This window comes from Ammodytes marinus (assembly GCF_949987685.1).
Source record: "Ammodytes marinus genome assembly, chromosome: 16".
NCBI lineage: Eukaryota > Metazoa > Chordata > Actinopteri > Uranoscopiformes > Ammodytidae > Ammodytes > Ammodytes marinus.
The window spans coordinates 1,090,032-1,117,571 of NC_137220.1; the positions used below are offsets into that span (position 1 = coordinate 1,090,032).

General features: G+C 39.8%; 1 protein-coding gene across 2 annotated transcripts; it reads left to right on the forward strand.

Moving 5' to 3' along the window:
• The first annotated feature begins 5,427 nt into the window (after positions 1-5,427).
• Positions 5,428-26,861, forward strand: LOC307262358 (interferon-induced very large GTPase 1-like). Of its 2 annotated transcripts, none has more exons than XM_080043216.1 (8): positions 5,428-5,468; positions 7,476-7,701; positions 8,214-8,306; positions 8,408-8,445; positions 19,313-19,403; positions 21,052-21,132; positions 21,298-21,335; positions 21,448-26,861. In XM_080043216.1, exons 3-8 carry the CDS (start codon positions 8,219-8,221, stop codon positions 26,224-26,226), a joined length of 5,115 nt encoding a protein of 1,704 aa, XP_079899342.1. In that variant the 5' UTR covers positions 5,428-5,468; positions 7,476-7,701; positions 8,214-8,218; the 3' UTR covers positions 26,227-26,861. The 2 variants fall into 2 exon arrangements, with proteins under 2 accessions (XP_079899342.1, XP_079899343.1); XM_080043217.1 differs by lacking the exon at positions 5,428-5,468 and having other exon boundaries at positions 7,485-7,553; positions 7,670-7,701.
• The last annotated feature ends 679 nt before the right edge of the window (positions 26,862-27,540 follow it).

Consider the following 27,540-nt stretch of genomic DNA (forward strand, 5'->3'; position numbering starts at 1 on the left):
AATACCACACAGTAAAATGTTTAAAACTTAACACGCAGTGACTTATATTAACCACTAGATGTCACTATTGTTATTCTTGTTATCAGAGAATCACAGTCTGTGCAGCTGCAGATTTACAAGAAGTCACGTGACTGAGAGAAACTGAGCAGCAGGAAAAGGTTTATTCTGTCACAGATTAGTTTATCCATCCAAGGCTGTAGTATTAATATATTTTAGGGGGCACAATCCCCCCCCCCCATATTAACATTTTTTAACATTTTCACCCCCCAATATATTGATAGAAAAATGTAACTTGTGTGTGTATATACAGTCATGGACTAAAGTGTTGCCACCATTGGAATTCTGTCAGATAATGCACTGTCTCACCCAGGAATTTATTGCAATAACAAGTGCTTTGGCATTAATATTTTTATTACATTTGTTTCCAACTGAAACACCAAAAAGAAAATACAAAAATGCCAAATCGGATACAATTTTACACAAAACTCAAAAAATGTGCCGGACAAAAGTGTTGGCACCCTGAACTTAATACTTGGTTGCATAACCTTTAGAAAAAATAACTGAAAACAATCGCTTCCTGTATCCATCAATACGTTTTCTAAACCTCTCCACTGGAATGTTGGACCATTCTTCCTTTGCCATCTGCTCCAGGTCTCTCAGGTTTGAAGGGTGCCTTCTCTGAACAGCTGTTTTCAGATCTCCCCACAGGTGTTCTATGGGTTTCAGATCTGGATCATTAGGGACTTTAAGCAACGACGGTTGAAAGGACGGCTACGGCGGTCGAGTAGAATTTTTAGCATTCGAAAACTTATGTCATCACCTCCTATCGCTGTAGTCAGAGCCGTAGTCCGTCTGTTTACAACGGCAGAACAGGGTTTTGACGTTGTGAGCGCTACACCAACTGCAGCAAGTAGCCGTTCTAAGAGTTGCTAGGTGATAGTGGAAGCCGTTGGAATCTTTCCCCGACGCCGTAGCCGTCGCTAAAACACCGCTGCTTAAAGTCCCTATTGCTGGCCACTTCAGAACTCTCCAGCGCTTTCCCTCAAACCATTTTTGTGCTTTTTAAAGTATTGTATTTGGGTCATTGTCCTGCTGGACCCATGACCTCCGACGGAGACCCAGCTTTCTGACACTGGGCCGTACATTGCGCTCCAAAATTCCTTGATAGTCCTTCGATTTCAAGATTTCAGTAGGGACTGTGTTCTTCTCTTTGAAGGCCTCATTTCGTTTTCTGTGAACACATTGATGTCTTCTGCCAAAGAAATTATATCCTATTTGGCTTTTTGTCTATTCGCTTTTATGTTTTTTTCATTGCAAACAAATGACATAAACATATTAATGCCAAAACCTTTGTACTTGCAAACATTTTCTGGGAGAAGCAGGGCATTATCTGACAGAATTCCAGGGGTACCAACACTTTTGTCCATGACTGTATGTATATTTTTTGTAGTCACCCTTAATAATAAGGCTGCAAGACGGATCTGTTGTTCGCTGGCAATTTACAGTATTTACAGTCAATACAAATGCTACTGTGGGCCATAGCCATTACCAAAATAACAAACTATAACGGTTTGCTCTGTGCTCACGAGGACCTCTCCCTAACTCACTCTGTCCTCACCTCGCTCAGCCCTCAGCCAATCACAAGCCCCCAAGCCCATCACTCATTCACTCTGGAATCCAAACAACTCAACTGCCTGAGAAATTATACAAGATCCTCTTTTATACACTCGAATTTGGTGATAGACACTTCAGTCTGAACAGACACGGATGTGATGAGCCAACATGTCTAATGGAAGCTAATCGTTAATCTTGATGTATTTTGTTTGTTTTTACTATTTCTTAAATGCAATTTCTAATATCTAATCTTGATGTGTTGTATGCCCATGTAAAGCACTTTGAATGGCCTTGTGCCTGAATTGTGATATAGAAATAAACTTGCCTTGCCTTGCCTTGCCAGAGCAACACACATAACACAACGTGCAACAAGTCCCCCAGTCGGTTATAATATAAATTGCTACGCTTCAAAAGGGAAGCGCTGCACCATCAACGGAAATAATAATGATTATATGTATTCAAAACCATAACTAAACTTAACAAGTTTAGATTTTCTTTTAGATCCTTTATTGTCATTATACAGTATATTAATATACAAAAACAATTGTTTGTGCAAACCAATGGACTCAGAAGTTTATAAACAACAATACATTTTAGGGATTAAAATTAGACAGTAAAAGTAGTGTGTGGGGCGACTGTGGCTCAGGGGGTAGAGCTGGTCGACCAATGATCAAGGGGTTGGCGGTTCGATCCCCGCCCTGCCACTTGTTTGATGGTTGTTGTGTCCTTGGGCAGGACACTTCACCCACCTGCCTTGTGTGAATGTGTATGATTGCTGTATGTTTGAGGTGGTGGTCGGAGGGGCCGTTGGCGCTGAATGGCAGCCACGCTTCCGTCAGTCTGCCCCAGGGCAGCTGTGGCTACTATGGTAGTTTACCACCACCAGTATGACTGTGTGTGAATGAATGGAACCTGGAACCCTGTAAAGAGCTTTGAGTGCCTTGAAAAGCGCTATATAAATCCAATCCATTATCATTATTATAAATTCATCACTGTTTAAAGTCCTTAAAAAGAGATTTTGCCCCTCCCCTTGCTGTCCCCTGTGAATTCAACAACACTGACAAACTCTGAATCATATTGAATAAATAATTCAAACACATTAAAAGGACTCATACCACATGCAGTGACTTATATTATCCACTAGATGTCACTATTGATATTTCTATACATCAATAAATCACAGTCTGTCCAGCTGCAGATTCACATGGGTGAGAGGCTGTGTTCGAAAAGCCATTCTAACGTCCTCCCTCCTACATACTCAACATGTATATACTACATACTGTCTACTAAACCATCCATTGTGTATGTGAGGTTCGTCAGACCCTTTATACAGAAGTATACAGAAGCAATAAAGAATTTAAACAAAACAAACATCCGAATCGTTTTAAAAGACGCAATGCATTGTGGGGCGGTTGAGTAGGAAAAGTAACCTGTCGATCCATACACAAAATCTTTCCGGAAGAAAGTACTCAGCCGGGAATTTCTCGCCTACTCAAACTCTCATACACAACCACAACATACTCAAATTGACGTCAAAATTATATTTTAGTAGGACGTTAGTAGGGCTTTTAGTTTGAGTAGGACGTTAGTAGGGCTTTAGTATGAGAAGGACGTTAGTAGGACGTTAGTAGGGCTTTAGTATGAGTAGGACGTTAGTAGGGCTTTTAGTTTGAGTAGGACGTTAGTAGGGCTTTTAGTATGAGTAGGACGTTAGTAGGGCTTTTAGTTTGAGTAGGACGTTAGTAGGGCTTTTAGTATGAGTAGGACGTTAGTAGGGCTTTTAGTATGAGTAGGACGTTAGTAGGGCTTTTAGTATGAGTAGGACGTTAGTAGGGCTTTTAGTTTGAGTAGGACGTTAGTAGGGCTTTTAGTATGAGTAGGACGTTAGTAGGGCTTTTAGTTTGAGTAGGACGTTAGTAGGGCTTTTAGTATGAGTAGGACGTTAGTAGGGCTTTAGTATGAGTAGGACATTAGTAGGGCTTTAGTATGAGTAGGACGTTAGTAGGGCTTTTAGTATGAGTCAGACATTGGTAGGGCTTTTTGAACACAGCAACTCACTGAGGAGTTTGACAACACATCAATTTATTACCGATTAGTTTATTTACAGCAACATGTTCTCAAACACATTGTAATTAAAATACAAACAGTCCTGTAATAAAACTTCTGTGATAAAAGTTATAATGTCTGTGTGTTTACTATTAGACAGTAGGGAAATGTCTTGGAGCTAAACACTCTAGGCGGAGTCAGGAGGCAATTAGGAAACTCCCTGCTGGCCAGTAACTTTCCGCTCTGTTACACTCTTATATGGACTTCTGCCTTTGAACAACTAGTATCTGTCAGTGATAAGAACTGGTCTGGCCAAGAGGGAAAAATGTTGCTCTGCCAGTTTAAATGTGAAAGTAAACTTGATGTTGATACGCCTCACCAACTCTTTGGTAATCTCTCTGTAATCTGACCTGGTACTTTTCCACTTTCACTGAAACCCAAAGAGTCTGTGGGGCGTATCAACATTGACTTTACTTTCACATTCAAACTGGCAAGGCAACTTTTTCCCTCTTGGCCAGACAAGTTCTTATCATTGACAGATACAATTTTTTCAAAGACCCTGTAATGAACTAATTGGTAATAAATGTATGTGTTGTCAAACTCCTGAGTGAGTGTGTTGTTAGGGACAGGGGGTAGAGAGTGAGTGGGTTGTTAGGGGCAGGGGGTAAAGAGTGAGTGGGTTGTTAGGGGCAGGGGGTAAAGAGTGAGTGGGTTGTTAGGGGCAGGGGGTAAAGAGTGAGTGGGTTGTTAGGGGCAGGGGGTAAAGAGTGAGTGGGTTGTTAGGGGCAGGGGGTAAAGAGTGAGTGGGTTGTTAGGGGCAGGGGATAAAGAGTGAGTGGGTTGTTAGGGGCAGGGGATAAAGAGTGAGTGGGTTGTTAGGGGCAGGGGGTAAAGAGTGAGTGGGTTGTTAGGGGCAGGGGGTAAAGAGTGAGTGGGTTGTTAGGGGCAGGGGGTAAAGAGTGAGTGGGTTGTTAGGGGCAGGGGGTAGAGAGTGAGTGGGTTGTTAGGGGCAGGGGGTAGAGAGTGAGTGGGTTGTTAGGGGCAGGGGGTAGAGAGTGAGTGGGTTGTTAGGGGCAGGGGGTAGAGAGTGAGTGGGTTGTTAGGGGCAGGGGGTAGAGAGTGAGTGGGTTGTTAGGGGCAGGGGGTAGAGAGTGAGAGAGGGTTGTTAGGGGCAGGGGGTAAAGAGTGAGGGTTGTTAGGGGCAGGGGGTAGAGAGTGAGTGGGTTGTTAGGGGCAGGGGGTAGAGAGTGAGGGTTGTTAGGGGCAGGGGGTAGAGAGTGAGGGTTGTTAGGGGCAGGGGGGAAAGAGAGAGAGGGTTGTTAGGGGCAGGGGGTAGAGAGTGAGAGGGTTGTTAGGGGGAGGGGGTAGAGAGTGAGGGTTGTTAGGGGCAGGGGGGAAAGAGAGAGAGGGTTGTTAGGGGCAGGGGGGAACATTGAGGCAGTCTTGGATTTCATATTTTTTCCCGCTGTCTGGAATGTCTCCGCAGTCGGCCGTCGGTTTGCCAAAGAAGTTTGCCTTGTCCTTCTTTCGACCAATAGTTGGGCTGAAAACACACACACAGTATTTTATTTTTGTTTGAGGAGGAAGTATTTTATTTATTTTTTTAGGAGGAAGTTTTTTTTTAGGAGGAGGATTTAGCAGAACATATTTATTGGTATGCGTTATGCAACAGTCATTTTAAACTCAGTGGGAGGGGTTTGAGATAGACATGCTGCGTCATGTTATAAAGCTCTGACTGTAAGTGATCGATAACCAGAAAGGCTGCAACATCTACACAGACCAGGCAATAAGAAAACAAACAAAAAAAGGTAAGTTTCTATTTACATTCTCCATTCACTCTTTTCAGATCTGGTTTGACATACGGGTAAAACTGTGTGAAAGAGCTTATATTATGTTTGCTTGTCCACACACATGTTTATAATGATCCTGCAAACTCAATACAATTGTTTTACTTATTCCCTTCTTCACTGTCACTGTCTCATGCACTGCCTTGTAAATTAAAACTGGAACATTTCTACATGTACACATTTTCGTGCATCATCCTCCTTTATTTAAAAACGCACAAAAATACACACAATCAATCAGTATTTCTATTTTTACATTGGCTGACACCGATTGGACTTTCCCTCAGGAATGCTTAGGCTCGACAATCAAATAAATCAAATTTGTATTGTATTTGTCTTAATGTTTTTTTATGAGAGCAGACTCTATATGGCTGACAAGATTCTAAGTAAGAATGTTGTTGAATTTTGGAAGGAGGTGAGAACTCTTAACAGGAGCAATACATTGCTGCCTAGCACAGTAGAGGGAGTCTCTGGAGCTGATAAAATTGCTGATTTGTGGAAGCAGAATTACTCTGCTTTATTTAATTGTGTAAAAAGTGATCCTTATACAGTTGGCAATATTTCCAATAGGGATGCAGTAGGAATCACAACACATGAGGTATTTGAAGCTATCACAAAATTATCTGTCAATAAAGCAAGTGGCTCAGATCAGATCACTGCAGAGCACCTTAAGTGGCCGCTCTACTTGCCATATGTTTCACTGGCTTTATGACACATGGGCTGTTGCCCGACTCTATGTTGGCCGTAACTCTTGTGCCCGTCATTAAGAACTAAGCAGGCAAGATTGGGAGCATGGACAATTTTAGGCCAATCGCACTGGCCAGTGTGATTTCCAAAGTTCTGGAGAGTATTCTTTTAGATCGATTGGGTAATTATATTAATACCAGAGACAATCAGTTTGGTTTCAAACCAAAGCGTGGCACTGAGTTGTGTATTTATAGTTTAAAAGAAATAGTAGAAATGTATAGAGGGCAAACTTCCTGTGTTTTAATTGATGTTATTGATGCCTCTAAGGCCTTTGATAGAGTCAATCACCAGAAGCTGTTCACAAAATTAAATCAAAGGGGTGTACCTGCTAGCATTATAAGAATACTTGCATACTGGTATGCTAACCAGAGTATGCAAGTCAGATGGGGTAGCAGTGTCTCTGGTCCTTTCAGTGTTGGTAATGGAGTTCGACAAGGGGGGCTACTGTCACCAGCCCTCTTCAACCTGTACATGAACGATTTATCTGACCAACTGAACGATTGTAGTACGGGCTGTATGATTGGTAACACGGTGATTAACCATTTAATGTATGCGGATGATTTGGCCATTGTTTCTCCCAGTAGTGCTGGGTTTCAGCAGCTGTTAAATGAGTGTACAGAATATGGTGTCAAACATGATGTGCAATACAATTCAAATAAGAGCAGTGTGATAATATGTAGGGTGAAGGGAGATAAGGACCTCCACTTTCCCCAATTTTATCTTTCTGGGGAAGAGCTTTGTGTTTGCTATAAAGCCAAGTACCTCGGGCACTTTATAACAGATCAAATGTCTGACGATGACGACATTTTAAGACAGTGTCGGTCATTATATGCCCAAGCCAATATGTTGGCAAGAAAATTTCACGTGTTCTGATCATGTAAAAATATGTCTCTTTAGAGCATTCAGATTCAGATTCAGATTCAGAAAACGTTATTGTCTGTCGTAACAGAAAATCGTCTATGACGTGGCTCGACATACAAACACGATGATGTAATGATAGGCATTCATACAACAATTGATCTCTAAGAGCACACACAGTGTGTATAGATCTTAAAACAAGTATAAATATTAAAAACTGTAAAAATAACAAGATAAAAGCTGTGGATATGTGCAAAGTGTAAAGTGACAGTGCGTCAGGGTTCATTTGTCCATTGTTCATTGTTTGTTTATGCTGTTTATGGCAATGGGTATGAATGAGTTTTTGTAAATGTTTTTCCTTGATAGGGGTACTCTATACCGGCGGCCTGATGGCAGAAGTTGGAAGGACTTGTGCAGGGGGTGGGTGGCATCCTGTGTAATGAGGTTGGCTTTCCTTTTAACTGCCTGGCTGTGGAGTACTGATAATTGAATTTGAGTTTTGCCTGTTATTTTGCTTCCTTGATTGATAATCCGAGAAAGCTTTGATTTGTTTTTGACAGAGGTGAGGGTGAACCAGGATGTGACGTTGAATGTGAGTACAGATTCTATGAGTGATTTATAGACAGCTGTTAAAGTGTACAGGGGAGTGCATATTGCACTCCCCTGTACACTGCCCCCTTATGGGGTAAGTTCAAAAGATCAAGTATGCACAGACTACAGGTTGCTTACAACGATTGTTTTAGGATCTTACATAAAAGACCAAGGTGGAGCAGTGCAAGTGAGCTATTTGTGAATGCAGGAGTTAACACCTTACAAGCTTTATTGAGGAACCTCATGTACCGATGTATCTGTCGCTTGAGTGACTCAAAGAATGAAATCATTATGCTGCTGTCTAACCCAAGTCATAGTGCAGTACGGTACCAGTCATACCTTTGGAGACATTAGTATAAGTGCCTTTTATAATTGGTCGGTATGTTTTTATTCTTATTTGTATGTGTGTGTTGTCTATTTCTTGTATTGTATGTTTTTTAAATGGACCTTGAGTCTAAAAATAAAAGATGATGATGATGATGAATGTCTTTCTCCTGTGACGGTAAATTTAAGAAAATATGGAGGAGGAGGAGGACCATGACAACACGAGAGATGCAGACAAGTCTAAAGTCATGTCTGCAAGTCCAACTCTGACAAATGAGAAAGGTAAAAAAATAAGAAGAAATGCTATCCCCAAATAAGAACATTAATGCCTCAGTAAAGAAAATGTTAATTTAATGTTTGATTTTTCTTATGTTTCTCTGCAGTAAATGCGTCTGAGGAGGGTTCACATGAAACCAAAGAGGTAAGATCTTTCAACTCTATTAGCCATCACCATACAGATATGGCCATGCTAAGTTAATAAAGTACATCAGGTCACATTTCACCTCTCATATCTGGACATTTCACAGAAGATTTAATCTGTTTTAATTTTTTGTTTAGACTTCAACTGACTAGTGCTCTAAAGAGTTAATTTTCTTGATCATTGGAAACAAGTTCTTGTTTTTAGTTTTCCTGTACTTCGCACAAAATTTTAAGTATTGTATGTACAGTGCTGCTCGAAAGTGTGTGAACCTTTCAAGTCAAGGGCAAGTCAACTTTATTGTCAATTCTTTAAATATGCAGGCATACATAAGGGTCGAAATGGCGTTTGTCTCTGACCCAAGGTGCAATAGGAACAATAATAACAATAAAATAAAGTAGAATAAGATAAAGATAAACAGTAATTACATAAATTAAATTAAATAAATTCTAAATAGTTAATAGTAAGGGTACAAAATAAAAAAATGGTAGGCTATATAAAAATAGATATATAATAGAAAATAAAAAGTAGATCAATTAAATTGAGATGCGCAATGTAATGAACAATATTTACAATATGTGCAATATGCAGTCAACTGGATGCACATTTTAAGGCATTTTTATGTGCAGGATGATTATGAATGAATACTATCATCTTTAAGTTTAACAGTCATAGCACTATAGTTCAACTTGTAAAGCAGGTTTGATTGCTTGGGAACAGTGGCAGTCTTAGGTACTTTATATGTGCAGTAACTTTAACTGGGAGATCACTGAGAAACTCACGATCTCACTTCTGCTAGTTTATGGTATAACCTGATAGCCCTCGAAACTTTTAAATAAGGTCCAATAGAGGCGGGACAGGCTCTTCAGACTGTGAGAAAAACTAAATGATATCATCAACGTAAAGGGCTATGTGTTGATCCATCCGACTGAGGTGTACAGCGGTAATTGTGGGGTTGTTTCAGATGCCGATAGCCAGGGGCTCTATGCATAGAGCAAACAGCCATAGGCAGGGGCGCCGTAATGGGGTGAAAAGTTAGGACGATTCTAAGGGCCCGTGACTGGCAGGGGCCCAAAAATATTAGAACTTAATGGCCTACTTCACCGGTTTGAATATGAAGGTGTATTGAATTCTGAGATCCTATGTAGTATAAATGTGCGAAAAAAATTGAAATCGGTTCATCCTAGCCTGAGAAAAGGCAGAAAGAGTGTTTTTTTAACCCTATATTTCTCCTTCTCGTGACATCACAGAAAGAGAAATATAGGGTTAAAAAAACGTACTTTGTAAATATTACTGTGATGTCACAGTAAAAGACATCACAGTAATATTTACAAAGTAAGTTTTTTTTAACCCTATATTTCTCTTTCTGTGATGTCACGAGAAGGAGAAATATAGGTGTTAGACAACATTTTAAAGATTATTATTACTGAATAATTACTACATTACCTGCCTCACAACAAACACCTGCACTAATACACCAGCATGGGGCTCAAAAGCTATGCAAATAGGGCTGCAATAAGTACTTTGTTAACAGTGAGTCTCTGGTATGTGTCTGTGTTAATATGAGATACTCCCATCAGATCTCAATCATCAGTCTAACTGGAGTGAAACTATAAAGTTATTCAAATTTTCTAGTAATTTACATACAATACAGATAAAATCATTCATATAAATATTGTGTGGCATTTTCCTATGTTTGGTCACAAACAGTGACCTGTTAAACACACTGTAAATGGGAAGAGGTTCAGTAATGTCCAACACAGAAATAGGCCTACTGGTTAGGAGCAATTGTTAAGCACGACCTAAGACTTTAATTTAAAATAGTGTGATAAGAATTAGGAAGTATCCTTACAAAGACCTATAGATAAAATTAAACAAAATAATGAATGAATTTCAAGGGTGTAGGTTATGATTAAACCTTGGTTTAGGACACTTTTTAATTGGGGGGTCTGGCGGTGCCCCTTCCAGAAATTTTTGAGCATTCATCACTTCATTTCCTGCATTCTGGTGAATTTGTTTGCATCAAGTTTATGTAAAGTAAATGACAACATTTAGGTTCCCAGTGACAAAAATAGAATAGAATTCAATGCAGTAATATCATGCATTCTGTATTGCTTTCAAATATTTATTCTCCTCTATTCTTAAAAAAATTGGTTTAGATTGTAAAAAAAGAAGAAGTGATTATTCACGTCTATCATCAGCTGAGCGAACCAACACGGAAATGAAAAACGAAACTTAACTATCCTGTCCTGCCTGGGCTGACTTAAGGTGGAGCAACCAAATATAAATGAATACATATTGTACTAAACTGTAACACAAGTAATGAGTTGTGGAATTTGGATCAGTAGGCTACAGTAGTGCACAATCTTCGTTCATGTGAACGTTATTGTAGTTTTTCCGAAGCATTCACGAGTTCCTAACGTTATTATTAACCTCTAGTTTGGATCTGTCTCTCGCGCGCCTTCCTTCAAAATCAATGCCGTTGGGAGCAGTAGTTTAGGCTGGGACTGTAGTCAGTCCCTCTGCCTACCTTTCACCTGCCTGCTGATCACTACCTGCCTCTGCCCCTCTGTCTGAATAGAAAACCTCCTCTTCATCCCTCACATTTATTTCTGCGCGCTGACTCGCTGTGTGTGACAAACTGTGTGTATGCGCATATGATGCAGGGCCGTGGCTGAGTATTTGAGGGGCAGGGCATAAGATTAGATTAAAAATTATTTACTTTTGTTCAATGTATTGTTTGTTTCAATTATTTGAGTGGCTTGTTGACATAGTGGCGCTTTGTTCTTACAAGTACATTTTTGAAAATGCAAAAGTTAGGGGGGGCAGCTGGGGGCCACTGCCCCCCCTTGCCCCCCTGTAGAACTGCCCCTGGGGGCCGGGCAGGGAGAAGGCGCGTTCCGTTGTCAGGCGGCACGACAAGCGGGCAGGGGCGGTCTCAACGATCTCGGGGCCCGTTTCAAGTTCAAGACCCAGTGTGGGGGGCCCCCACTTTTTTTTTTTTTTTTTTTTAAATAAATAATGCTTGCTCCCCGCGAAAATAAAAAAAAATATTGTGGAAACCATTTGGTTCATAGACGGATTATGAGATAATGGGCCCAGAGGGTGGATAGCTACTTTTTTATGAACAGTAAAGAATTCACACATAGAAAGCTTATTACTGCATGTGTGAGGGGGCCTTCAAGGCCCCTCATGAAGCCCCTAAGACAGAGCTAATACGTAATGCTTTTGTTTTGCACTTGCTTTTCTATTTTTCACCTACTAGTTGAGGGGCCATGATGATTTATTTCCTTATTTTTGGTGATTCCTTTTTTTAGACCCGGTTATTGACATGAATGACTGAGCTCTTTGACAATGCGACAAGTTATTATCAGTATTTCTGGCATAGGGCCCCCCTGAGCCCCTGGGACTGGTTGCATGCAATTTTCTTCTCAAAGTGCACCAGATTGATGAATTTTACTTTAAAAGGTTGCATTTTTTCCTCCCAGGGGAGCATTCCCCCGGACCCCCCTACAAGGTCCAGGGTTCCCACCTCAGTCTCCTTATATATCCTACTGTAAAAAGCACTGTAGGTGTTTATAGTTATTATAGGTCATTACACTGAACTGGTAGCCTAATAATGGCCAAGCCCTCCGCCCCAAACATCAAGTGTCCCTTTTTTTCCTAAATCCAAGGTGGCAACCCTATCCGCATCCCATGCCACTATGGAGAGTGATTAACATGGGATGATTGAATCATGTCTCAACGACAAAAGTCAGTATATCAAAAGCGAAAAGAGAGGAAAGAAAGAAAGATAGATAGATGAATTAAAGGTCTAGTTATATTTATAGTTACGTACATTGACACCACAATTGATGTTGACATTTTTTTCATTTGAGAATTGAAAAAATAAAATGTGATTTTCACCATAAGAGATGGCCTGTAGCAGATTTGTTTTCCAGAATATTAGCCTTGCATCGTATAGAGAATTGTCTGCAGAATGTTGAACATTTGCACAGTGTTGTATTTTAACAGCTCAGTGTCAGTGTATTGTAGGCCTTTAGTATTGGACTTCAACATAGGTGCAAGCCTGTATGAATAGAGTTATAGGTAGTTTAGGTATCTCGCCTGTATGAATAGAGTTATAGGTAGTTTAGGTATCTTAAGCTTCAATGGGTCTGTTGGGTTCTGGACGTTCCGTTACAGAACATTGCATGTGCTTGGCGTGGCCTGGTTGGGGGCCCAGAGTGATATCTTTTCATGGGGCCCAAAATCCCTGGCGGCGCCCCTGGCCATAGGCTCAGGGGGCAACCCTGCTGGACAACAAGATGTACACTAAAAGGGGGTAGGGCTGGCCCGAATAATTCGAATATCCAAGTATTCGTTTGTTAAATTAGTATTCGGAGCTCAATTCAGTATTCGGGATATTATTATTATTATTATTTTTTTATTTTTTTATTATTTTTTTTTTTGCAAAAGTACCTCAAACTGCAACATATTTAGTCAGAAAATAATAATTATATACACAAGTTATACAACAATTGTAAAATACACATTAGACGTTCATTTAATATTTGATGTTTTTGCATTGAATATTGTTTATGTATTGTTGTTTTTCCTTTGAATTTGCTTTGAACTGGACATCATTGTAAATGAGGGTCACCCCTCAATTGGTCTCTCGAGGATAAATAAAAGTTAAATGAAATGAAATGAAATGATCAAATTATTTGAACTTTGACCTAGTTGGCCGCTGTCATGGCCGCTGTCCTCCGCAACCGGTGATAGCCTATCAGCTGTAGGCTACGTGATGTTACCAGAGCGAGGCAAACTAAAGCGGCACCAAGCGCAAGAGGGAGAGAGAGATGGAGGAAGAATAGAGTATGTATTCCTCTTAACTCTATACCACAACATCAGCGCGATTTTGAAAGGAAAAGTAGCCTTGGCGTAATGCTAACGTTAGCTTAGCTCAGCTGTTTGTTTACGTTCCTAATGCAGTGCTGCTATCGCCCATCATCAACAGTGACTTGCTTGCATCATGGGAATACGCAGTCAATAATGGATATAATATGGACACAAAAGACTATTAATACGGGGGCAACCGTGGCTCAGGTGGTTAAGCGGGTTGGCCAATGATCCAAGGGTTGGCGGTTCGATCCCCGCTCTGCCACTAGTGTCATGGTTGTTGTGTCCTTGGGCAAGACACTTCACCCACCTTGCCTCGTGTGAATGAGTATGACTGCTGTATGTTTGAGGTAGTGGTCGGAGGGGCCGTAGGCGCTGAATGGCAGCCACGCTTCCGTCAGTCTGCCCCAGGGCAGCTGTGGCTACTATGGTAGTTTACCACCACCGGTATGACTGTGTGTGAATGAATGGAACCTGGAACCCTGTAAGCGCTTTGAGTCACAGAGAATTAAAAGCGCTATATAAATCCAATCCATTATTATTATTATTATTAATATTGGATCTTTGTATGGATTTATAAATCGCCGAAAAGATGCACGTTTCTGGATGAATTGATAAGCTCCTGTACAGGTGCAAAGGCCTTTACGATGGCGCGGAGGACAGCTGATTTGCAACGGAAAAACAGTTGTTCGCCTCCACGGGGAAAAAGTAAGGAACTCCCACTCTACTACCGTTCGAAAGTTATTAAAGCATCTGTTGCAACTTATAATGTAATAAAGACTCATAATGTAATAACGGCTCATAACGGCTCATAATGTAATAATTTCAATGTAATAAAAGTTCATAATGTAATAATCGTCTCATAATGTAATGAAATCACGGACGCGTAACGTAATAAGGGGTTTGCGCATAATGTAATACTGTAATAACTTATTACATTAAGAACCTTATTGATACCGCTCATAATGTTATAACAGCTCATAATGTAATAATAGCACATATAGTGATAATAATAATAATTTAACCTCTCAAACAAAGCTGCAAGTAAAAGCAAAAGGCATGGGCTTCAGTGCATTAGTAAACTAAATTTGTGAAACCAAGTACTATTTAATAGTAATTGCACTCTCACATTTTATTGATGTGAAATAACAGTTGAGCCACTAGTTGGGATTCTGAGAACGCCATGCTCACTTCTACTGTGACTTTTGCAGGTAAGCAGCCCTAGTTGTGATCTTTAAAGTTCAATATATATATATTTGTTAAACCAAGCCATACACCTTATCTGTTTAAATTATGTGTATTAATAAGACGTTTGTAGGATAATGTGTATGTTTAAGCTAGCAGCTATTTCTTGTGTTTTAGCTAGCAGCTATTTCTTGTGTTTTAGCTAGCAGCTATTTCTTGTGTTTTAGCTAGCAGCTATTTCTTTTGTTTTAGCTAGCAGCTATTTCTTTTGTTTTAGCTAGCAGCTATTTCTTTTGTTTTAGCTAGCAGCTATTTCTTGTGTATTAAGATGTTTGTTATAATAGTGTTGTATGTTTTAGCTGGGGCGGCAATAGCTCAGTCCGTAGGGACTTGGCTAGGGGACTTAAAGGTTGCCGATTCAAGTCCCACTTGGACCATAAAAGTATGATGTGGACTGGCGGTTGAGAAGACGTTTTGTTATCAAATTATTTGTAGGGGTACACAACATCCTAAAATGTATGTACATAAATGATTTGTTAAAAATAAATATTTACATTAATCTAGTGATGCTGAATATAAAGAGTTTCTACATACCCCACCTCAATGTCTACTGATTCACTGAATTTTGTTTTATTCACAGAAAAGGAACAATGAAACTGGGCATGACAATCTTGGTCCTATTCACACTGGCCCTTTTGGTTAGTGACATTCAAGGCCATGGAAGTCGAGAAATGGATGATGAGACATATGATGTCATTGTTAAAGCACTGAGAGGAGAATTTGGCATTCCTGTTAAAGAAAGGACAAGGGTCCAACGCGCTGCCCTTGTTCGTCTCTGGAGGAATAAGCACTTGTTTGGGCTATTGGAAGACGGCAAGACGTTGATATACGATGGGAAATTGGTGGCAAAAAAGACAAGCTTCAAAGGCATTGTGAAGACAGGGCTTGAAGAGACCAAGGGTTGTGGTGCCAGAAAACTTAACGTATACCTAAAGGATAAGTATTCCGGTATCAGTACACAAAATGTGCAAAAGGTATTGGACAGGTCCAGGCGCTATCAACTTCGCAGAGCTACTTTTCAAAACAAGGCCATTCCCAAGCCAATCAGGGCTAAAACAGTTCAAGAGCGTCATCAAATCGACCTTCTCGACATGGGGAGATGGGCTGTCAAGCATAGAAACGTTAGATATAGGTACATTCTAACCATCCTTGATGTGTGTAGCAGATACATATGGCTACGCCCTCTGAAGAGCAAAGAGAGCAAAGAGATTGCTAAACATCTCATTGAAATCTACACTGAACATGGCCCACCCAACATTTTGCAGCATGATCAGGGCAAAGAATTCAAAGGTGCAGTCCAGAAGCTGATGGAATCATATCAGGTCAAAGTCATTCAGAGCTCTCCATACCACCCCCAGAGCCAAGGTAAAGTTGAGAGAACACACCAGGTGCTACGTCGAAAAATCATGTATGACTTTGTGAATTTCAAACGAGGAGGTGTTAACTGGGCAGCACATATGCCAAATTATGCAAGAGTTATGAATCTGGACAAAAAAGAGGTTCTCAACTGGATGTCTCCATTTGAAGTGTATTATGGGCGGAAGAATAACATCAGGACTCTTCACTTATCCAGCAATACAGGTGATGCTAGCCCCGGCTCAGTTTCTGATGCAGTTCCTGAAGACTTAGAACAGAACATGAGTAAGTTTGAGCAAAACCGCAGGAAGATACGAAGGAGGGCATTAAAGGCTACGGAGCGTTGCATGAAACGTATGATTAAATCAAGGGGAAATCCACCACCATCAGTTTACAACTTACAGGACAAAGTGTTGGTGAGGGTCAGCACAGGTCCCAGATTTTCAAAACGATACGCTGTGATACCAGGTATAGTTGTCAAAAGAAATGCAGATCTGTCGAAATACAAAGTCAAGTTCCGAATGCTAGGCAACCCAGGCCATCTACATATCAAATGGTTTGCAGTATGTGATGTGACAAGTGTCACAAGGGAGCGGGAGAAGCAGCGTTCTGAGCACAAGGCCAGAAAACATCAACGCATACAGTTGTTACAGCCCATCACCCATGGAATGAGGTTAGAATCCTTTGGATCACTAGGTTTCAGGACTCGTTTGGACCCTAATTCAGATGGCAGCTGCCAGTTTGCTGCCATGGTTGACCAACTTGCCTCACTTGGAATTTTTCGGTCTGCAACATCTTTAAGGCAAGAAATTGTATCAGACCTAATGCTTCACCCACATGCCATGAATGGAATACATCTTTCTAATTTTGTGGAAGGGCAATGGGATGACTATGTGCAAAGCATGCAGCACAGTGGTACATATGGTGATCATTTGACTCTACAAAGAACATCCACCATATTCAATGTACAGTTTATGATTGTGTCAACGCTTGGAGTTGATGCAACAGCAATAGTATCCCCACATGGTCACTACGATGAAAGTCTGCCATTGCTGATTCTAGGCCATTTTGCTGAAGGTTGTGGGGACCATTATGTTAGTCTTGATGGACCAGTCAGACCATTCATTCGAAGAATTCAGAGAGCAGAGAAGCAGAGGGTGCTTCTTTATAATACTGGCTCTGATGCTGTCCCTGACTCTGACCACCATTCAAACCCTGACTCTGACCATCACTCTGACCCCACCAATTACCCTCCTGGAGATTCCAGTGATGTCCTACATGGTGACTCATGTGATGTTCCTTATGGTGATCCCAATGATGTCCTACATGGTGACCTCCACACTGTCCGTTACACTGACCCTGATACTGTTCCTTCTGCATGTCCTACAGTGCCAAAACATATCTTCCCTGCTGACCCTGACTTCATTGCTAGCCCTAATTTGCCTTTGATTGTACTGTCAACCATTATCCAGTATTGCCTGTTGATGGATATGACAATGCTGGGCACCTTCAACAGAGTTTCCAACTTGTTCAGAGAGCTAACCCTGCCATTCCTACCAAGAATTTTTATACGCGATTCTTTGGTGGAATGTTTAAATATTGTGACGGATGAAGACTGTAGCATTGGTATTTGTAGGTTATATAAAGCAGCTGGACGTAATAGTGGCCTTGCATCCAACATCAGGCAGCTCTTCAGCCAAAATGCCAGGTGGTTTACAGCATGGATCGTGATTCGACATATATCCTTTGGATGGTTCCATATTAAAGACATTCATTGGAAGAAATAAAGTGATTTGAGTGATCACTGGCACAGTCACTGACCACTGACAAATGGAGCCCCCTTGACTTTATTGTTGTTGGCAACTATAATTTATGATCATGTTTATAGGCATATTGTTTAGTTAAATTTATTTGGACTTATATTTTTACTTTTGTGTCCTGACAGGCTGTGTTTACATTTAAAGAGCCTTTGAGCTGGTTCATGTTTTCTATGACATCCCTATGTCTGTTCTAGACTCACATACTGTATATAACTGGTAGATATTGTGAGACTAATTTGATGTTCAGATCTCCAAGTTTTTGATGACTTTTTTGTTATTGTTCAAAAGTTCCAAAATAAAAAAAGTTTGAATTAACATGTTATGCTGCTTGTATCATGTATTTCACGTAAGTAGTAGGAAAATAATGTTTAAATTATTAAATTGGCATTAAAGACCAACAAAAAAAATGCTAAATTTTTATTGGAAGGTCTTCATAAGGTTGTATGGAAGGAAAGAGTGTTCACTTACTTTTTTGAAAAGTCCAATTTTAAATGTGTTTTCATCGCAGGAGTTATTAGTTATTGTAGCAAAGAACATTAAACTACATGAACTACAGTCCCCCTCCTTCTTCCCTAATCCAACCTTTTCTCCTGACAGCTTTTCAGTTGGTTACTGTAGCGCAACCTATGTACAAATCATAGTCAAACTCAAAAACAAACCTGTGCCCAAAAGTGCATTAGTTGTCAGTATACAGTTGTTGCCTTTATACCATGGATTTGACCCATGGAGGATGATGCGTTACAGATTAAGGCTTCTCTTCCTTTTTATGAGGCCTGCCACTAATTGGGAGCGAGGTTCAGTATATGGCATCTAAGTTGGCTAATGCTCCAGCATGTTTGCAGAAATGTGTGATCTTGCTGAGAGACAGACACAGGTGAAAGCATTTCCTTCCACTCCTGCAGGGATGGCAGAAGTAAACATTATGATAATGCAACACTTTTCTCACTATATGTGCTAGTATTACATTATGAGCTGTTATAACATTATGAGCGGTATCAATAAGGTTCTTAATGTAATAAGTTATTACAGTATTACATTATGCGCAAACCCCTTATTACGTTACGTGTCCGTGATTTCATTACATTATGAGACGATTATTACATTATGAACTTTTATTACATTGAAATTATTACATTATGAGCCGTTATGAGCCGTTATTACATTATGAGTCTTTATTACATTATAAGTTGCAACAGCATCAACACACTACGCAGCTTGCTGTCTCGGCTCACACACTCGGTTTCAGTGAGTACATTGGCATTATTAATGTTGGTTTGATGGTGTGTTTTTCTGGAAAGAATATCCGATTATTCGCTCGGAAAAACCAATGAATACTCGAAGCCTGAAAAATGGCATTCGGGCCAGCCCTTTAAGGGGGAGATCTTTCCGAGTTGGTAAAAACGGATGCATTTGAATCGCCATAGAGCATCTCTACCCATGCACTGACATTTTTTCCCAGGCAAAATTCCTCTATGGTTATATTTGTTGTATGAACAAATGTGTCTCAATGGGATACATGAAGGTAAAAAAGAATAACAAAGGATTATATCAAATCTCCTCTTTCCTAGCGTGATCCAGTGAATGAACGTGGTGAGACTGAACACTCGAAGGAGAATGATGAAAGCACATCAGCACAACCTTCTCTGACCGATATAAAAGGTAACATTTTTACCAATAATTTATTTGTACAGCAGCATCTGCAGTGGGGTCCAAAGGTCTATTCATGATATTTATTGGAATATACCTACCATGTTTCACTGTTATGCGGTATAATTTTATCAAATTTTTCTCTCTCCTTACACACACCCTTCTATTAATGCCATGAATACAAATGTTAATTTAGTACAGATAGGACAACAAATTCAATAACGAACAAACAATTGAAAAAAAAACTGAGCCTGTGGTTTGTGATGTAGACAAAATACATATATGTCAAAATAAGCACAGTTCAAGTAGCTGCCTTACACTAAAATGAGTACAGACTGTGAGCCAGTTTCCATATAGTTTTTCTAAGTAAACACACGAGTCAGTTGTTCCATTGTCCTTATTTCAGGCTTATACCAGCTTCTAGTTATGGTTTTCCTTGCTGCTGTAAGGAGTATTTTTACCAATTATTAATCCCTCAGTAGAATAACCAGTGAAATCTGACCCAAGTACAAGACAGTGCAAGACAAAGGAATCTTATATCCAAGCACATCAGTTAAGACTAAATGCACATCTTCCCAAATTACTTCAGTTTTTCACAACTCTAAAAAAATATGTGTGTCGTGTGCTTCTAAGCAGCCACACTGTCTCCAACATGTCTGGGGTGTTGACGATGCTTAACTGCTGATTTTAGATGTAATAAAAAAACGCACCAAATGTTTCCAGTTGAAAACCCTCAGTTGTTGTGAACTTGTGGCAGTATGTTGAGTTTCACACATATCGTACCATACATCTGATGGAATTTCTACATTTAATTATTTTCCCACCATTATTTTAGACATAATTTTGAGTTGCCCTTACATTCCTTGTATTGATTCATGTTGACAAATTGGGTTCAATATAAAAAGAGAATAATGTGGGGCTGAGACAACAACCTAGTCTAGTTCCTCTTTGTAATATAAATGATGGAGATAATGACCCATTCATTTTTATTCTTGCTGTTGGTTGTTGATAAAGTATTCTCATTAAATCTACAAATTGTTTGTGAAGCCAAATCTATCCAAAGTTTGATACAGGAATTGCCAATTGACCCGATCAAAACCCTTTTCGGCGTTGAGGCTTAGTACTACTGCCGTTTTATTTTCCATTTCTATTCTATCTAGCAAGAGTTCTTCTAACATTATCATGTTTTTTTTTCTACAAATCCTGTTTGGTCCATGTCTATTAATTCTGGGGAAATATTCCCAAATCTTTTTGCGATAATCGCAGTGTACATTTTATAATCTACGATGAGAATTGAAATAGGCCTATAATTACTACTATATATTCCCCATCTTTACCCTCCTTTGGGAGTACTGTAATGACTGCCTCATTCCATGATGGCGGAAGTTTACATTCTCTTTTAATCCAATTAAATGTTTTGAGCAGGAGTGGAGCTAGTTCTTCTTTATAGGTTTTATACCACTCTGAAGCTTTACCTCATCAGGCTCACCAAACTACAAACATGCTTTCATTTAGTTTGTTCTCATTGTTTTTTCTTGCTTGCTTTTGGGTTGTCCTGAAATGCTTTACCACTGTGTGTTGTAGATCTTAATGTTGCTTTACTAAATCTTGAATTAAATGATTAGCACGATCCAGTGAATGAATGATCCTGTTGATGTAGAACACCCGGAGCAGAATGAGGACAGCCCACCAACAAGAGAGTCTGAAATGATGTCTGTACCACCTGCCACCAATAAAAAAGGTAACAACTTGCTGAATTATTTAATTGTACAATAATACGAAACAGTCAAATAGAAGAAACTGTGATATGAAATTTCTGATGTTACGATAAAAGAAAGAAAAATATATAAATTTGATCGAACATTGCTCTGGACCTCCTGTGACGCAATACATTTTTCTGCTGCAGGGGCCTTGCATATAGATATGAGTGAAAACAAGGATGAGGTAAGAAACTAAAATGTAATCGACAAAGAGAAAGAGATTTTTTTTTTTTTATATTTATTTATATCCATTGTATGGCGTAATATTACTTTTACAGTTATTTTCCTATTTAAAGGAGTCTATGAAGATGTCTGCAGAAATCCAACAGAAAAAGGAAAAAGAAACTGAAACACTGTTCGCCAGACTTCACCTTCAGGACAAACATCGGCAGAAGTTCTCGCCAGAAGATTTTCTTAAAATAGGTCCAACTGTGAAGGACCATGCCACTTCTGAGAAAGACATAGCTCACACTTTCCTTCAGAGGTTGATGATGTTAGACTATAGAGCCAGATATATTCCTGTAAGACAAGTCAGTTCTGATGTGAGCCAGTCAAACCCTGGCCCAGAGATTGAAGACAATAACTTTGACGCTCTTTATAGCTCTAGTGTAGACTCTGATCAATCCAAACTGACTCATGTGCATCCAATGGATGTTCAAATGGCAGTGTTTCATTGCTCAGACAGCTTTCTTAAACAGAACATTATGTCAAAGCTATCACAATGTCAGTACGCCTTACCTCTGCTTGTCCCCGACCCATTCACACAGGATATTCACTGTCCTCTGTGGGCCTTCAGACAAATAATAAAAACATGGAAGACTCAAACTCAAATCAAAGATGGTCCAAGCAGTGTCACCATGAAGAGTATGCCCATCTGCACAGCTGAGACACCCATGGTGTCATTCTTCCGCCTGGGTTCATTACCACTGTCTAAATCTCAGCTGATCAACACTTTGATCAACGACCGTCACAGCACTTTCTTCCACAGAAACTGCCCAGGGAGCACCAAGTCCCGCCATTTAATAGATGGAATGGCAGAGATTGCCTGGTACTGCCCTTCTGGAAAACCTAATGATGCCTTCACTGACTGCATTGCCTTCGGTAATCTTCATGGTGATGCTCTGTTGATTGAAAAACAGCGAGAAGTAATGACGGAAAAATCTTCAATCAATGTTGTTCTTGTACCAACTCTGGAAAAAGGTGGCGACAGTGCAACAGTTATCTCAGCCCTTTTCATGTCTCCAAAGCCTCTCATTATTCTCATTGCTGATAATGACTGTGGTGCCGATCAGATGAAAGAGGGAAAATACAAAATGGGTCTGAAAAACAGAAGCCAGTCAGAGGTTTCTAAAGAACTGAAAGGAATCATTGGAAAACTTCTGTCTGGACCACACACATCCTTCCAGCTTGAAACCATGGCTGAGGTATCTGGAATCAGAGTGGATGAAAATGATGCTGTCTGTCAAAAAGGGAAATCTGCTGCAATGAAAACAGTAGATTTGCTCTGGGGGATGGATGTTTCAAAGATCAAAGATACATTTCTTCCGTGTCAAGGTCAACTCTGGCATGATTGGTGCAAAATAAACAAAGATCTGCATCGCCTCAAAGGAGACATTGAAAAGATGAAATGTACAAATGAAAAGGAACAGATGGAAATACGGCTAAAACAACGCACTGCTTCTTGTAGTAAACTGATTGAGTTATTCATTAAAAGTCTCTCATCACTTCCATCAACAGAAAGAGAATATTTCCTTAAATGGACACAGATCTTAATAGATGCCCTCTCCACAGATAATCTCTCTTCAATTCTCCAAAGCTATGATGAAAAGTGGTCCGAGGTTTTGGTATTGAAGAAGAAGCATGATAAATCTGATGAACTGAAGAGCAAGCAAACTGAGCTTGATCAGATATCAACAAAACTACAGTCAGCCACTATTGGTTTGGAGCACATCTTCAGAGAAATGGGACAGATCTATGAGGCTCATGCATCTCTGCAGAAACCAACTAAACCGGTAAAGACTTGCTGGTCTAAATACCCTGAGATGGCTGCAGAACTGATGATATCGGGACACCCAATGGAGCTGATGGATGGAGATGCAGGTCATGTGCCTTCAACATGGATCTCTGGTGTTTTAGATGAAGTCATCAAGAAACTGGGTGAAGTGAGAGTTTTTGTTTTGTCAATTTTAGGCGTACAAAGCAGTGGGAAATCAACAATGCTGAATGCCATGTTTGGTTTAAAGTTTGCAGTGAGTGCTGGCAGGTGCACCAAGGGTGCCTTCATGCAGCTGGTCAAAGTGTCTGAGGAGATCAGGGAAGACTTAAAGTTTGACTACATTCTGGTGGTGGACACAGAAGGACTGCGAGCTCTTGAGCTGGAAGGTAACACCACTCTTCACCACGACAATGAGCTGGCAACATTTGTTGTTGGTCTGGGAAACATGACATTGATCAACATCTTTGGAGAGAATCCAGCTGAGATGCAAGATATTCTGCAGATTGTTGTTCAGGCTTTCATGAGGATGAAGAAAGTTAAACTTTCTCCCAGTTGTTTGTTTGTTCACCAGAATGTTTCAGATATTGCCGCTGCAGAGAAAAACATGGATGGAAAGAGACGCCTGCAAGAAAAACTGGACCAAATGGCCCAACTTGCTGCAAAAGAGGAAGGTTGTGATGCTGAGTGCTTCAGTGACGTCATTGCATTTGATGTGCAAAAGGATGTGAAATACTTTGCCCAACTGTGGGAGGGAAGTCCACCTATGGCTCCTCCAAATCCAGGTTACAGTGAGAGCATCCAAGAGCTGAAGACCATCATCCTCTCTAAAGCTCAGACATCTGATGGTATTAAACTTTCACAATTCAAAAGCAAAGTTCAGGACCTGTGGAACGCTCTGATAAACGAAAACTTTGTGTTCAGTTTCAAAAACACACTTGAAATTACAGTGTACAGAAAACTTGAGGTCCAGTATGGGAACTGGACCTGGGCCCTAAGAAGCACCATGTTGACCATTGAGAACCAGCTGTATACAAAAATTGAAAATGGAGAACTTGACACAGTTGAGCTAAATTTACTTCATAAAGAAATAAGCGGGACCTTTGGAGAAATTGAAAAAGATATGACAACTTACTTTGATGATGATAGAGACAAAGAAATTTTGGTCCAGTGGCGAGGCCGATTTGAAAGTAAAATCAAGGACTTCCACGATGAACAAGTGAAAGGAGTCAAAAGAAAACTGGATGAAGTTATTCAGCAAAAGAATGCTTGTAAAAAGATAGAGGATAAGATGACAGAGTTTGAGAACAAGCTGCTACAAAAGAGCAAAGATCTTGCTCATGAGTTGAAAGACAAAGCAAAAGATAAAGAGGAACTTAAAAAGGAGTTCGACTCAGTTTGGAGTCGCTGGGTTAATGAATTAACTGCAGATATAGATCCCATTAAGGATATCAATTTGGAACGAGACCAAACATCCATCCTTCATGAGCTTGGTTTTGAGTCTTTCATTAATGAATCGAAAAAGAGAAGCACATTCATGAACATATCCAAGGTTGGAGATTACAGCACTTATGTATTCTTTACAAAGCACAGAGATGTCAGCAAAAAAGACCAACATAGTCAACATAAGGAGAAGGGATTGGACACAAAGAGCCATGAAAAAAATGTTATCGCTCGAAACCTTGAAAAACTTTCAGAAAAAGTTTCAGAAGGACTTTCAAAAGTTAATACATTCGTGTTTGTAAACCGTTTAAAGAAAGAAGAACAAGAACAGATTGAATCCCTCATTGGTGACGTTGAAAAACAGTCCCTTGATGCAATCAAAAGCAAACCTGTTGCTACAAGAGGATACAGACCAACTTACTTGCAAGAAGTGGCCAAACATGTTCAAACAAGAGTGACAGACTTTGAGTCACAGTGGAAATACACTCTGAAGAAGGAGTTTACAGTTGATCTTATACTGTATGTATTTGGCAGAGCAGGAAGTTGGCTTTTACAGACGCACAAGAAATTCAAAATGAACAACGATACGCTTACTCAATTAGACAGCAAGAAAAATCAATATTACAACATATTCAGAAGCTTCTGCAAAGGAAGTTCATCTGCTGTCGTGCTTGGAGAACTGATCTCTGACAAACTGAAGAGCTCGGCTGTTGAGGCTGTCTGTAACAGGACTGCCATTGATATCACTGGACAAATGAGGTGCAATGTCCCAGCATTCAATGGGAACAGATTGAACTTGGAGAAACATGTGTTGAAGTCACTCGCAGAGAAAGAAGACTTTGATGGTTTTATCACCTACATCCAACAGCCAAGAAACCAAGCAGAGAGTTTCATAAAGGAGGAAGTTGAGAAATACATCTTCACAGAACAAAGAGATGAAGTACAGAATATGCTCAAGAGAAATGTTGAAGATATCAACAAACTTATGCGTCAAGCTTCATTCACTGCATCAGAGAAAGTCAAAACTCAGGGAGGAGACATTGACACGTGGGTGAAGGAATTTTCCAGTTTGCTCAAAGATGAGCTGAGCTTCACCATTTGTTGTCAATACTTCAGTTGCATAAACGATTTTGACTTTCTTAAAGAAGAGATAGAGAAAGGCCTTAAGTTCATTTTACAAGAGATGAACAGCATGCCATTGGATAAGATCAAAGAATTCAGACTGCAGCCTGATCAAATCCTCATCGATCAGCTGTGTAACTGTTGCTGGGAAACGTGTCCATTCTGTGCAGCTGTTTGTACCAACACTCTGAAAGACCACAGCCCTGACAAACACAAAGTCCCCTTCCATAGACCATTTGAGATTCAAGAATGGCACACTAAAGGCAAAGTGGACCTGGCCATTGATTTCTGCACTATCCGTTTTAAACAGTATCAAAATGCTGGGGGAAATTATGCTACATGGGATATCACTCCTGATGCGTCTAAAATGATATACTGGAAATGGTTTGTGTGTCGATTTCAAGATGAACTGGAAGACCACTATAAATTAAAGTTCCAGGGCAGAGGAGAAATTCCCAGTGAGTGGAGAGAATACACTAAACAAGAGGCTATTGACAGTCTTTATGAAATGTTCTAAATAAAGTGATTGGGAAACAACAAGCTCGACTCAAAGTGACAGAAACCGGATGTGTCTCAAAGTGTTCAAAACAGAAAGAGTTTTTTATTTTATTAACAAAGTGACACACTAGCAATATTATAGATTAAGCCTTTCCAAAATTACCAAGTTCAAAACAATTTCATAAACATTTTTCATTTTAATTATTTTATTTTTAGAGTGTACTGCAAATGAACAAAAGCAAAGGAGAACACAATGATTTTATAACGTATCACAGAATTAAAATGTGCATTGCTGTATGTTACAATATGATGACGATGGAAAAACTAACATTTAAAGGGAGAATTATTTGAACAAAAGGAAGAAACACTTTCTAAGTTTTTAAATATTATCGACATATTTTCAATCCTGTATAAAGATGAGAGCATGCTATGATTGTTTACCTTTTTACTTTTACATAACAATCTTATCATTATATTTCTATGTCAACTCCCCAGAAGCGGTAGAGTATGTATTGTAAACTCCCCAGAAGAGGTAGAGTATGTATGCCTTTGTAAACTGCCCAGAAGAGGTAGAGTGTGTATTGTAAACTCCCCAGAAGAGGTAGAGTATGTATTGTAAACTCCCCAGAAGAGGTAGAGTATGTATTGTAAACTCCCCAGAAGAGGTAGAGTATGTATTTCTATGTAAACTCCCCAGAAGAGGTAGAGTATGTATTGTAAACTCCCCAGAAGAGGTAGAGTATGTATTGTAAAACTCCCCAGAAGAGGTAGAGTGTGTATTTCTATGTAAACTCCCCAGAAGAGGTAGAGTGTGTATTTCTATGTAAACTCCCCAGAAGAGGTAGAGTGTGTATTTCTATGTAAACTCCCCAGAAGAGGTAGAGTGTGTATTTCTATGTAAACTCCCCAGAAGAGGTAGAGTATGTATTTCTATGTAAACTCCCCAGAAGAGGTAGAGTGTGTATTTCTATGTAAACTCCCCAGAAGAGGTAGAGTATGTATTTCTATGTAAACTCCCCAGAAGAGGTAGAGTGTGTATTTCTATGTAAACTCCCCAGAAGAGGTAGAGTATGTATTTCTATGTAAACTCCCCAGAAGAGGTAGAGTGTGTATTTCTATGTAAACTCCCCAGAAGAGGTAGAGTGTGTATTTCTATGTAAACTCCCCAGAAGAGGTAGAGTATGTATTTCTATGTAAACTCCCCAGAAGAGGTAGAGTGTGTATTTCTATGTAAACTCCCCAGAAGAGGTAGAGTATGTATTTCTATGTAAACTCCCCAGAAGAGGTAGAGTATGTATTTCTATGTAAACTCCCCGGAAGCGGTAGAGTGTTT

Coding starts and splice junctions, on each gene's coding strand:
- LOC307262358 (XM_080043216.1), top strand. CDS start 8,219: ATGGAGGAGGAGGAGGACCATGACAACACGAGAGATGCAGACAAGTCT. Junction 8,307..8,407: donor AACTCTGACAAATGAGAAAG/GTAAAAAAATAA, acceptor GTTTCTCTGCAG/TAAATGCGTCTGAGGAGGGT. Junction 8,446..19,312: donor GTTCACATGAAACCAAAGAG/GTAAGATCTTTC, acceptor CCTCTTTCCTAG/CGTGATCCAGTGAATGAACG.